Source organism: Oncorhynchus tshawytscha, linkage group LG05 (genome assembly GCF_018296145.1).
Source record: "Oncorhynchus tshawytscha isolate Ot180627B linkage group LG05, Otsh_v2.0, whole genome shotgun sequence".
Taxonomy (NCBI): Eukaryota; Metazoa; Chordata; class Actinopteri; order Salmoniformes; family Salmonidae; genus Oncorhynchus; species Oncorhynchus tshawytscha.
In genome coordinates, this window is record NC_056433.1 from 69,830,865 (window position 1) to 69,844,425 (window position 13,561).

Consider the following 13,561-nt stretch of genomic DNA (forward strand, 5'->3'; position numbering starts at 1 on the left):
ATAGTAGGTCACACACAAAGTTTGCCACTTGAGCATCATAAAGATGTAAAATACTCAGCAACTCTTGGGAGGGCAATAGAAGTTCACCTCAAACATACTTTATTGTTAAAAGAGTGAGGTAGCTGCAGTATTGTTGTTCCATCTGATTTGAGCATCACAACAGGTCCTCAGGTATGTTTAGCGGTTGCTAGTGTTTTCCCTGCCAGTGGCTCTACTTTTCCCAGTCTGAAAGGAAACTGGCCCTCCGTGACAGTTCAGTCCAGGCAGCCAGGCTAAGGTCCTCTACGGCCCAGGGAAAAGGCCTGTTTTGACATGTCTCCATTCAGAGTGGCAGGCCAGATTAAGAATAGCCAGCTAATTGACATTCTAACCATAACAGGCCTAATCTGTGGTCAACCATGTCCAATCCGTTGTGAACCATGTCCAAACTCAAGCACCTCCCGTCAGCTCTGAATCATGTGCTGCCTGATAGTGTTACAATTTTTATATTCTGAAGGGTGCATAATCTGCGTATACTGTAGGCCTATGCATTGTAGCTACATTTCTATATTTAAATCTGAGGAAGACTTGCATATGTGTGTACATTTGCTGAAAAATAGGATTTGGAGGAGTATGTGTACAGATGTACTATCTTAATTTGATCTCTGTTGTCACAGAGAATTTTCCTGCACAGCAGGAAATGCAAACTTGTAGCAGTTGTGGACTCGAGTCACATGATTTGGACTCGAGTCTGACTCAATTCACAAATTTGATGGCTTGAGACTCGACTTGTTAGAAAATAAAATAACTTCAGACTTGACTTGGACTTGAGACCGATGACTTGAAATGATCTGGCCAGGTTTTGTAATGTTTCGTCACTTATTTTGTGGCATAGATTCTTATTACTTAGTACTTATTCTTCACGCAGCCAGACACAGTAGACGTAGCATCGCCCCTTGGAAAAAAACGTGCAACAGATTGGCTAGTGAAACGCATACTTGGCCCTTTGATTGGACCAGCAAACTGTCAATCAACACAGGTCAGGTGGATCAGCTCCCCAATTTTTTGGGGTGATCAAGAATATTAACTGTTTTTTGGGGGGGCGTCGTGGAACAAACAGGAGACGCTACAGACGTTTTTGTGAGAAGACCAATTTTCGGGATGTCTCCTGGTCTGACAAACACCGCTGTAGCTCAGACACCTTCCACCGCAGATGTGGAAGGCTGACATAGGTGGATGCAGCCCATGCAAAAAAAAAACTGATATCTCTAGTTTAAACTGAGGGATTTTGATGGAGATTTTTTATTATGTTACTTAGACTGATGCACGGGTGCATCAATAGACTCTTAAGGATTAAACCTCAAATACTCTACAAGTTCAAAGTGTCCTGCATTGCAGGAACGTTCTCCTGTAACTGGGTGATCAAATTACGATCCAACATCTGTAGTAATGATGATGAATACTAGAGGATGAATCATAGAGCCCCCTGCCTGATAGCCTGGTCCCAGATCTGTTTGTGCTGTTTAGCCATGACCTTCATGTTTGGCATGACAATCACCATAGTAGTTGGAAAGACAGCAGAAACGGATCTGGGATCCAGGCTAGCAGTCTAGTGACGCAGCATCACATTCCCCATAGTTGTTCTCAGCATACTTCACATTGTCTCTCTATCTAAGCTGTAAACACAAAGACATATTTTGTCAGAGAAACAATACAAGTTACATACGGGATCGTTTCTTCAGTAGGGTGATGGATTTTTACACTTGATTCAGTAATGTCATGTCCATTCATTCATTCATTTGTTTCCTTATAATTTTGACACTTTTGGAGATCCAAGGGTTCCCTGTTCTGGATCCAACATCCTCAGAAAGGGTTAGTGTCTGTCTGTCTAAACAGATCTGAGGTAGACTATACCAAGTGACAGAGTGATGGGCTAAGGATGTGTAAGCAGTAGCAGCTGGAAGTGGAACAATTGAATCCATGTGTAATCGAATCCATGATAAGCTTCTCATTTTACAGGTGTGGACGTTGCGTTGTGTAATCATTGACTGCAAAATTTCACTGTGTCATGGTTTAGTTTGTCTCCCTCCTTTCTCCTGCTCTATTGTGACGGCCTCCCTCCTTTCTCCTGCTCTATTGTGACGGTCTCCCTCCTTTCTCCTGCTCTATTGTGGTGGTCTCCCTCCTTTCTCCTGCTCTATTGTGATGTTCTACCTCCTTTCTACTGTGATGGTCTCCCTCCTTTCTCCTGCTCTATTGTGATGTTCTACTTCCTTTCTCCTGCTCTATTGTGATGTTTTACCTCCTTTCTCCTGCTCTATTGTGATGGTCTCCCTCCTTTCTCCTGCTCTATTGTGATGATCTCCCTCCTTTCTCTTGCTCTATTGTGATGGTCTCTTTTCTCCTGCTCTATTGTGGTCTCCCTCCTTTCTCCTGCTCTATTGTGATGGTCTCCCTCTTTTCTCCTGCTCTATTGTGATGTTCTACCTCCTTTCTACTGTGATGGTCTCCCTCCTTTCTCCTGCTCTATTGTGATGTTCTACTTCCTTTCTCCTGCTCTATTGTGATGTTTTACCTCCTTTCTCCTGCTCTATTGTGACGGTCTCCCTCCTTTCTCCTGCTCTATTGTGATGATCTCCCTCCTTTCTCTTGCTCTATTGTGATGGTCTCTTTTCTCCTGCTCTATTGTGGTCTCCCTCCTTTGTCCTGCTCTATTGTGATGGTCTCCCTCTTTTCTCCTGCTCTATTGTGGTGATCTCCCTCCTTTCTCCTGCTCTATTGTGATGAATCTGAGGGTGTGAAGGGTTGTTGGGTCACAGTGCAGCAGTCCAACTTTTTCTTGACCTCCAGAGGTCCGGCCACATTTCAGCCTGATGGAGCTGGGACTGCGTTCCAAATTGCACCTTATTCCCTTTATAGTACACTACTTTTGACCATAGACCATGCTAATTCTAGTGCACTACTGGTCAAAAGCAGTGCACTGTGTAGGGAATAGAGTGCCATTTGGAACGCACACTGGGTCTGGGATGGTGCGGCTTGGTCTGACTTGCTCACTGTGCCCATATGTGGTTGAAGAGCTCTCTCTGCTTCTCTCATGTAAGCCTGTGTAAATTCTCTATTGGTGTGGAATGCTACGAGCCTGACCTGACATCTGCACTGTTTGTGGGCAAAGACAATTCAAGTATTCTAATGAGCTCATCCACACCTCAGATATGGACTCGCATACAGGCAACACACACACACAGTTCCATCATGATGAGTCCATCAGTTTCAACTAAATCTTCCCCACTTGACTGTAACCTACAGATTCTATGCTCCCTTTATGGGCCAGAGTGTTAGACCAACACTTAACCACCATGATTAAGTATGCACAGGGTTACGATGATCTAAAAGCCTGGCTTCCTCTTCCTGCCAAGCTAAATAGTCACTGTACCATTTTAACTCTATTAGAAAACCCTCAACTGCGTCCCAAATGCCATAGCGTTTTGGTCAAAAGTAGGGCACTATATAGGGCATAAGGTGCTATTTGGGACACATACCTTCTCTTGTTTGTCCTAGTCATGTAGCTTGTGGTTGTAATAGTAGTATCCCAGTTTACTGGGCAACTATTGATTAGCTGATTCCCTGGGTAAGGGTTGTGGCGGCCGGGCTGGCGAGGCTAACTGGTGTGGTGTAATGGGAGCCTGGTCTTCTCCTAACCTACCAGGTCATGCCTGTCATCCAACCTGCAATCAGGAAGCACTGTCAAGGCTTTGTCTGCCAGGGAAGGCCAGTCAGGGATATTTTTAGAAACCTACAGTCATAACAGGGATTTTTTTAACTGAGATAAAGCAGAGACGGCTTTATTGTTGACTTATTTGGTTATTTATACTGTCATCGGGGAAGAAAGGTGCTCCTTTTAGATTCTTTATGTTTGTCACCTTTTGTATCTGCCTTGCTAGGAAATTCAAGTCACACTTACGTGTTTAGTGTGAACCTTGTGGCTGTCTTCATGGTCCAAGTACTGCCTGCAATGTAATGTAAAGTACTTTATTCTGTAATCTGATTATAGGACATAAATGGGATTGAAATTCAAGTCAGACTCACCAGTTGTTTTATTGATAAAACACATGGATGATTAAATCAAGGACCCTTTTAAGCAATTAAATGGTAAAGCAAATATTCCTGTTTTACAAGGTATGTTTTATTGAGATTGAGTCCTACCCAGGACCTCATTGTTTTGAGCAGGCTAGGCTGTATGCAGGAACGACTGTCTTCTCAGAACTACCTCCAACCGTATCTTGTTCTGAACAGTGACAGCTGAAAATGAACAAGAACTCTTCCAGACAATACAGGCAAGAATTGAGAGAGGAGACACTGGACTAGAATGCAAGATCCATGCTCACTAACCCAACCCTCAGCCACAACAACAACATATATTTTCTGTCCTGATTAAGCCCAGTGAAGCGCATCATGTACTCTTTAGAAGAAAAAGAAACGCACACCTATTAAGACGAGGTGCTGGCTAGCGGAGTAAACTTGAAAATAAAAGAGAGCCACACACTCTAGGAGCTCCGATGCAAAAATGTAATTACCAACGTTTCGACAGCCAAGCTGTCTTCATCAGAGTATCATGAGGGCATCATGTACTCTTGCCTGGTCAAGCTGAGATAGGAACCAGCCCAGCGACACAAACTAGCTGTGAACGACAGCTCCAGATCCTCTCCTTGGCAGACTGTCACAAACATGTTGAGGTTGACAGCAGACCTCTTTCTCACCTCTCCACTTGACATCTCCTCTCTGTTTCTGGCTATGAACCTTGGCCCTGCAGCATGGGACAAGTGTCACGGCCGTTGAAAGAACTGGACCAAGGTGTAGCGTGGTGAGTGTACATATTATTTTATTTAGAAAAGACGCTGAACAATAAACACTACAAAACAAACCGTGATGCTAAAGGCTATGTGTCATAAACAAAGTCAACTTCCCACAAAGACAGGTGGGAAAAGGGCTACCTAAGTATGGTTCTCAATCAGAGACAACGATAGACAGCTGTCTCTGATTGAGAACCCTACCCGGCCAAACATAGAATACCCAACCCAAATCACACCCTGACCAAACCAAATAGAGACATAGAGAACATTTTTAAGGTCAGGGCGTGACAACAAGGCACTCCTATTGAGGGAAACACAAATTCCATTGTAATGCATCTATGTGTAGCTGGTGAGATGAGTCAGGCACAGGACAACAGATATGAGTAATGAAAGCAATTTTACTCAATAATATAACAATACACGTCGTATTAATACAAGCCCACAAATACAGACCGCAATACAATACAATAAACAATTACTCACAAACAAACATGGGGGAACAGAGGGTTAAATAATGAACAAGTAATTGGGGAATTGAAACCAGGTGTGTAAGACAAAGTCAAAACAAATGGAAAATTAAAATTGGATCGGCGATGGATAGAAGGCCAGTGATGTCGACCGCCGAACGCCGCCCGAACAAGGAGAGGGACCTACTTCGGCGGAAGTTGTGACAGTACCCCCCCTTGATGCGCGGCTCCAGCAGCGCACCGACACCGACCTCTGGGACGACCCGGAGGGCGAGGCGCAGGGCGATCCGGATGGAAACGGTGGAACTCCCGCAGCAACGAAGGGTCCAAGACGTCCTACACCTGCACCCAGCATCTCTCCTCCGGACCGTACCCCTCCCACTCCTCGACCATTCTGGACGCCTCGAGTCCAGAATGGTTCGAACAGCATAGCCCGGGCCCCCCTCGATGTCCAGAGGGGGCGGAGGAACCTCCCTAATCTCAGACTCCTGGAGTGGACCAGCCACCACCGGCCTGAGGAGAGACACATGGAACGAGGGATTAATACGGTAATCTGGGGGAAGCTGTAACCTGTAGCATACCTCATTTAGTCTCCTCAGGACTTTGAATGGCCCCACAAACCGCGGACCCAGCTTCCGGCAGGGCAGGCGGAGGGGCAGGTTTCGGGTCGAGAGCCAGACCCAGTCCCCCAGTGCGAACACCGGGGCCTCACTGCGGTGGCGGTCGGTGCTCGCCTTCTGCCGCCTCACGGCCTGTTGCAGGTGCACATGGGTGGCGTCCCAGGTCTCCTCCGAGTGCTTAAACCATTCGTCCACCGCAGGAGCTTCGATCAGGCTCTGATGCCAAGGTGCCAGAACCGGCTGATACCCCAGTACGCACTGGAAAGGGGAGAGTTTAGTGGAGGAGAGCGGAGTGAGTTTTGGGCCATCTCTGCCCAGGGGATGAACCCCGCCCACTCCCCCGGCCGGTCCAGGCAAAATGACCGCAGAAACCTACCCACATCCATTACTCTCGGGGTGAAAACCTGAGGTGAGGCTAACCGAGACCCCCAGACACTCCATGAATGCTCTCCTGACCCTGGACCTGAACTGGGGACCCCGATCAGAGACTATGTCCTCAGGCACCTCGTAGTGCCGTAAGACTTGAGTGAACAGGGCCTCCGCAGTCTGTAGGGCCGTAGGGAGACCAGGCAAAGGGAGGAGACGGCAGGATTTAGAAAACCGATCCACAACGACCAGGATCGTGGTGTTGCCCTGTGAGGGAGGAAGATCCGTCAGGAAGTCCACCGACAGGTGCGACCACGGCCGTTGTGGAACGGGTAGGGGTTGTAACTTCCCTCTGGGCAGGTGCCTGGGAGCCTTGCACTGGGTGCACACCGAGCAGGAGGAAACATAAACCCTCACATCCTTGGCCAAGGTGGACCACCAGTACTTCCCTCTAAGGCAACGCACCGTCCGACCAATGCCAGGGTGACCAGAGGAGGGTGACGTGTGGGCCCAATAGCTCAAACGGTCACGGACAGCAGACGGAATGTAAAGGTGCCCAGCTGGACACTGGGGGGGAGTGGGCTCTGTGCGTAACGCCTGCTCGATGTCCGCGTCCAGCTCCCACACCACCGGTGCCACCAGGCAAGAGGCCGGAAGTATGCGAGTGTGATCCATGGACCGCTCCTCTGTGTTATACATCCGGGACAGTGCGTCTGCCTTAGCGTTCTGGGGACCTGGTTGTAGGACAGAGTGAAAACAAAACTGTTAAAGAACATGACCTACCTTGCCTGGCGAGGGTTCAGTCTCCTCGCCGCCCAGATGTACTCAGATTGCGCTGGTCAGTCCAGATGAGAAAAGGGTGTTTAGCCCCCTCAAGCCAATGTCTATACATCTTCAGAGCCTTGACAACAGCCAACAGCTCCCTGTCTCCCACATCATAGTTTCGCTCCGCCGGGCTGAGCCTCTTCGAAAAGAAAGCACAGGGGCGGTGCTTTGGTGGCGTGCCCGAGCGCTGAGAGAGCACAGCTCCTATCCCAGCCTCAGACGCGTCCACCTCCACTATGAACTCCAAAGAGGGATCCGGATGAGCCAGCACGGGAGCCGAGGTAAACAGAGCCTTCAGGTGACCAAATGCCCTGTCCGCCTCAGCCGAACACTGCAGCCGCACAGGTCCCCCCTTCATCAGTGAGGTAATGGGAACTGCTAGTGGTTTTAGGCTGGGTTTCTGTACAGCGCTTTGAGATATCAGCTGATGTACGAAGGGCTATATAAATAAATTTGATTTGATTTGCTACCTGACCAAAACCCCGGATAAAACTCTGGTAGTAGTTGGCAAACCCTAGAAACCGCTGCCCTTCCTTTACCGTGGTGGGAGTCGGCCAATTACGCACGGCTGAAATGCGGTCACTCTCCATCTCCACCCCTGAAGTGGAAATGCGGTACCCTAGGAAGGAGACGGACTGTTGGAAGAACAGACATTTCTCAGACTTGACGTACAGGTCATGCTCCAACACTCGACCAAGCACCCTGCGCACCAGGGATACATGCTCGGCTCGTGTAGCGGAGTATATCAGAATGTTGTCGATATACACCACTACACCCTGCCCGTGCAGGTCCTGGAAAATCTCGTCAACAAAGGCCTGGAAGGAGTACCATGACGAGGTACTCATAGTGCCCTGAGGTGGCACTAAAGGCCGTCTTCCACTTGTCCCCCTCCCGGACACGCACCAGGTTGTAAGCGCTCCTGAGATCCAATTTTGTGAAGAAGCGTGCCCTGTGCATTGACTCGATCGCACTGGCGATGAGAGGCAGCGGGTAGCTGTACCTCACAGTGATCTGAATGATACCTCGATAGTCAATACACAGGCGCAGACCTCCATCCTTCTTCTTCACAAAAAAGAAACTTGAGGAGGCAGGTGAAGTGGAGGGCCTGTATCCCTGCCCCAGGGATTCGGAGACATATTTCCATAGCCGCCGTCTCCTCCTGTGACAGAGGATACACGTGACTCCTGAGAAGTGCTGCGTCTACCAGGAGATTTATCGTACAATCCCCCCGTCGATGGGGTGGTAATTGAGTCGCCCTCTTCTTACAGAAGGCGAGTGCCAAATCGGCATATTCTGAGGGGATGTGCACGTTGGAGACCTGGTCTAGATTTTCCACCGTAGTCGCACCGATGGAAACCCCTACACACCTCCCTGAGCACTCTCATGACCACCCCTTGAGAGCCCTCTGTTGCCACGAAATAGTGGGGCCATGACAGGCCAACCAGTGTAGGCCCAGCACCATGGGAAACGCAGGAGAATCAATAAGGAAGAGACAGATTCTCTCCCCATGACTCTCCTGCGTAACCATGTCTAGTGGAGCGGTGGCCTCCCTAATCAGCCCTGACCCTAATGGTCGACTATCTAGGGCATGCACAGGGAAGGCATATCCACAGGAAGAAGGAGGGTCCCTAAACTATGGGCAAATGAACAGTCAATAAAATTCCCAGCTGTGCCTGAATCTACTAGCGCCTTATGCTTGGAATGCGGGGAACACTCAGGAAATGTAATAAAAACATACATTTGAGCAACAGGGGGCTCTGGGTGAGCCTGGTGCCGACTCATCTGGGGTGACACGATAGTGCCCTGCCTGCTGCCTCGACTCCCTGAGAAACCCCCTCAGCACCGACCAGCAGTGTGCCCTGTGTGGCCACAGATGGTGCAGGGAATGACCCTCCTCCGGTCGCCCTAAGCGCAGCACCTCCCAGCTCCATGGGCGTCGGATTGGAGGTGCTGGGGGATGGAACTGACTGGCCCCGATCCGGATAATCCGCAGGTGGCCAGCAAGTTGTCCAGTCGGATGGACAGGTCCACCAGCTGGTCCAACGTGAGGGTGGTGTCTCGGCAGGCCAACTCCCGATGGACATCCTCGCGCAGACTGCACCTCTAGTGATCGTTCAGGACCTTGTCGCTCCATCCCACGCTGGCGGTCAGTGTCCGGAAGTCCAAAGCGAAATCCTGCGCGCTCCTCGTGGCGCTCCTTTGGATGCAACTCAGCATTCTTTGTCCTCCATACACGACGAGTTGAGTTTTTACCAAAAAGTTATATTTTGGTTTCATCTGACCATATGACATTCTCCCAATCTTCTTCTGGATCATCCAAATGCTCTCTAGCAAACTACAGACGGGCCTGGACATGTACTGGCTTAAGCAGGGGGACACGTCTGGCACTGCAGGATTTGAGTCCCTGGCGGCGTAGTGTGTTACTGATGGTAGGCTTTGTTACTTTGGTCCCAGCTCTCTGCAGGTCATTCACTAGGTGTGGTTCTGGGATTTTTGCTCACCGTTTTTGTGATCATTTTGACCCCACAGGGTGAGATCTTGCGTGGAGCCCCAGATCGAGGGAGATTATCAGTGGTCTTGTATGTCTTCCATTTCCTAATAATTGCTCCCACAGGTGATTTCTTCAAACCTATTGCCTATTGCAGATTCAGTCTTCCCAGCCTGGTGCAGGTCTACAAGTTTGTTTCTGGTGTCCTTTGACAGCTCTTTGGTCTTGGCCATAGTGGAGTTTAGAGTGTGACAGTTTGAGGTTGTGGACAGGTGTCTTTTATACTGATAACAAGTTCAAACAGGTGCCATTAATACAGGTAACGAGTGGAGGACAAGCGGAGCCTCTTAAATGAGAAGTTACAGGTCTGTGAGAGCCAGAAATCTTGCTTGTTTGTAGGTGACCAAATACTTACTTTCCACCATAATTTGGAAATTAATTAAAAGTCCTACAATGTGATTTTCTGGATTTTTTTTCTCATTTTGTCTGTCATAGTTGAAGTGTACCTATGATGAAAATGACAGGCCTCTCATCTTTTTAAGTGGGAGAACATGCACAATTGGTGGCTGACTAAATACTTTTTTGCCCCACTGTATATATGAGATTAGTGATACAAGATATTATTATTATTATTATTAAAGTGGCATTATTAAAGTGACTAGTGATCCATTTATTAAAGTGGCCAATGATTTAAAGTCTGTATGTAGGTGATGGCTGTTAAACAGTCTGATGGCCCTGAGATAGAAGCTGTTTTTCAGTCTCTTGGTCCCAGCTTTGATGCACCTGTACTGACCTCGCCTTCTGGTTGGTAGCGGGGTGAACAGGCAGTTGCTCGGGTGGTTGTTGTCTTTGATCTTTTCGGCCTTCCTGTGACATCGGGTGCTGTAGGTGTCCTGGAGGGCAGGTAGATTGCCCCCGGTGATGCGTTGTGCAAACGGCATAGGGGGGTGCTCCCTCTGCTCTTTCCTGAAGTCCATGATCATCTCCTTTGTTTTGTTGATGTTGAGTGAGAGGTTGTTTTCCTGACACTACACTCCGAGTGCCCTCACCTCCTCCCTGTAGGCTGTCTCGTCGTTGTTGGTAATCAAGCCCCACTACTGTTGCGTCGTTTAGTTGGATACATGCATGACCATGCAGTCATGGGTGAACAGGGAGTACAGGAGGGGGCTGAGCACGCATCCTTAAGGATCAGCGAAGTTGAGGTGTTGTTTCCTACCTTCACTATCTGGGGGCGGCCTGTCAGGAAGTCCAGTACCTAATTGTACTGGGCGGGGTTGAGACCCAGGGCCTGAAGCTTTATGAGCTTGAAGGGTACTATGGTGTTGAATGCTGAGCTATAGTCAATGAACATATTAGAGCGGTAAGCAAATTGAAGTGGTTCTAGGGTAACTAGTCAAGGATCATATCACCTCCACTTTACTTGTCTCTCAAAGCACTTCATGATGACAGAAGTGAGTGTTAAGGGGCGATAGTCATTTAATTCAGTTACCTTTGCTTTCTTGGATACAGGAACAATGGTGGCCGTCTTGAAACATATGGGGACAGCAGGATAGGGAACAATTGAATTTGTCCGTAAACACTCGAGCCAGCTGGTCTGCTCTGAGGACGCGGCTAAGGCCAGCAGCCTTGCGAAGGATAACACGTTTAAATGTCTTACTCACGTCGGCCATGGAGAACGAGAGCCCACAGACCTTGGTAGCGGGCTGCGATGGTGGCACTGTATTATCCTCAAAATGGTCAAAGAAGGTGATAAGTTTGTCTGAAAGCAAGACGTCGGTGTCCGTGACGTGGCTGGTTTTCCTATTGTGGTCCCTGATTGTCTGTAGACCCTGCCACATACATCTCGTGTCTGAGCCATTGAATTGCGACTCTACTTTGTCTCTATACTGACATTTCGCTTGTTTGATTGCCTTGCAAAGGGAGTCACTCCACTGTTTGTATTTGGCCATATTCCTAGTCACCTTTCCAAGGTTAAATGCTGTTGTTCGCGCTTTTAGTTTTGTGCGAATGCCACCATCTATCCACGGTTTCTGGTTAGGGTAGGTTTTAATAGTCACAGTTGGTACAACATCTCCAATACACTTCCTTATAAACTCACTCACCGAATCAGCATATACGTCGATATTATTCTCTGAGACTACCCGGAACAAGTTCCAGTCCACGTGATCAAAACAATCTTGAAGTGTGGTTTCAGAACAGCGTTGAATAGGACTAGGACTAATAGTTTAATAGTCCTTAGCATGGGTACATTACAAGTAGTCAACTGGGTGGGGATTCCTATGGGTTGGGGTGTGATCAGCCAATCATCAGAGAGCTTTGTCTTCTTCAAATTTGGATGCCTATGGTTTGTAATTCAAAGACTAACATAATATCCATGACCAAGACTAAGATTTATACCATGACATTGGTCCCAAGATCCAGACACATTGAGTTGAGACCATGACAAGTTAAAGACCAAATTGATGTGGCCATGAATGATCTCAAGACCATGTGCTCCTTTCTTCAATAGTGTCACATCCTGGCTCTTAGATGGTGACAGGCAAGGGAGTCCATGCATTGGCAGTTAAGGAGTAACAAAAAATATTTATTAAGTAACTGACAAACTATAAAACTACAAAGGAAAACTAACCTGTGAAGTGTGAAAGTAGGCATGTGAAGGGGGTAATGGAAATGCATTATCCAAAAAACATAATGTAGTGATTGTTCAACAGACAATATTTTATTTTTTACAGATGGAAAAATGTGGAAGAGGCAGGAAGTGTCAACTGCCAAATATCACCTGAGGAACTGGAAGGTGAGTGTACCATTATAACAACAAGAACAAACAAACAGCAACACATCACCTTAAAATCTCAACAGCCATTAACATGTTTAAAACCTTGTCAGTGAAATAATGAAAAGCGGGCAGAGGGCTTGCTTGCTTCCTGACAGCCTGTTTTGTTGTCAAAGACTCCAGCTACCCTAGTCATAGACTGTTCTCTCTGCTACCGCACGGAAAGCGGTACCGGACCGCCAAGTCTAGGTCCAAGAGGCTTCTAAACAGCTTCTACCCCCAAGCCATAAGACTCCTGAACAGCTAATCAAATGGCTACCCAGACTATTGCCCCAGGGAGTACAGGAGGGGGCTGAGCACAGCCCCCCCTCCCACGAGGCTACTACTCTCTGTTATCATCTATGCATAGTCACTTTAATAACTCTACCTACATGTAGATACTGTACTACTCGACACCTGTGCCCCCACACATTTACTATGTACCAGTACCCCCTGTATATAGTCTCGCTATTGTTATTTATTGCTGCTCTTTAATTATTTGTTATTCTTATCTTTTACTTTTACATGTTTGTATTTTCTTAAAACTGCATTGTTGGGGAAGGGCTTGTAAGCAAGCATTTCACTGTAAGGTCTACTGACACCTGTTGTATTCGGCGCATGTGACAAATTAAATTTGATTTGATTTAACCGTAGTGTAGTCTGTAGTGGTATATGTTTCAGCCTTGCCAGTTTCCACTAAACAGCCAATCTGATCTGGGCCTTTGTACTGGCCTGACAGACATACAGCTGCTGCCTCCAGAGAAACTCATTTTATAAGTGCCTTTGAAACATTATCCTCCTGGGCCCTGGAGGGGTGTCGGCTGTCAATTAAGTAATTAAAGAGGTAGGTGTTGTCCAAAGCCGGCCCACAGGCCTGTCAGTGGACTGTCCAGCAAATACTATTTAAAATATTTTTGAGCTGTTGGTTAGCCTACCTGGAGTGCAAAGTGGGCAAGGTTTTCACTTTTAGGACTTTACAATTGGTTCCATTGCAACACGTAAGCTCAATCAAGTACAGCTGAACTATTCAAAATAATTTCAAATAGTATTTGAATCCAGGGCTGTTCCAGTGGGCCCTAGGCCTGGTTAGTGAGGCCTGACCAGGGAGGGAGTGTCTCCATGTCAGACTAGAGGGCTGGCGGCTATGTGCTAGA

The 13,561-nt window shown here is 47.7% G+C and overlaps 1 protein-coding gene across 2 annotated transcripts in view; it reads left to right on the forward strand.

The window, feature by feature from the left end:
• The window catches only part of LOC112251286 (neurturin), a 38,828-nt gene that overhangs the window by 15,534 nt on the left and 9,733 nt on the right, over positions 1 to 13,561 (forward strand). For both annotated transcript variants that reach the window (XM_024422198.2, XM_024422197.2), the window contains exon 2: positions 12,328 to 12,389. In XM_024422198.2, coding sequence (XP_024277966.1) covers positions 12,336 to 12,389 — 54 coding nt within the window. In that variant the 5' untranslated portion in view covers positions 12,328 to 12,335. The remainder of the gene's footprint in view (positions 1 to 12,327; positions 12,390 to 13,561) is intronic.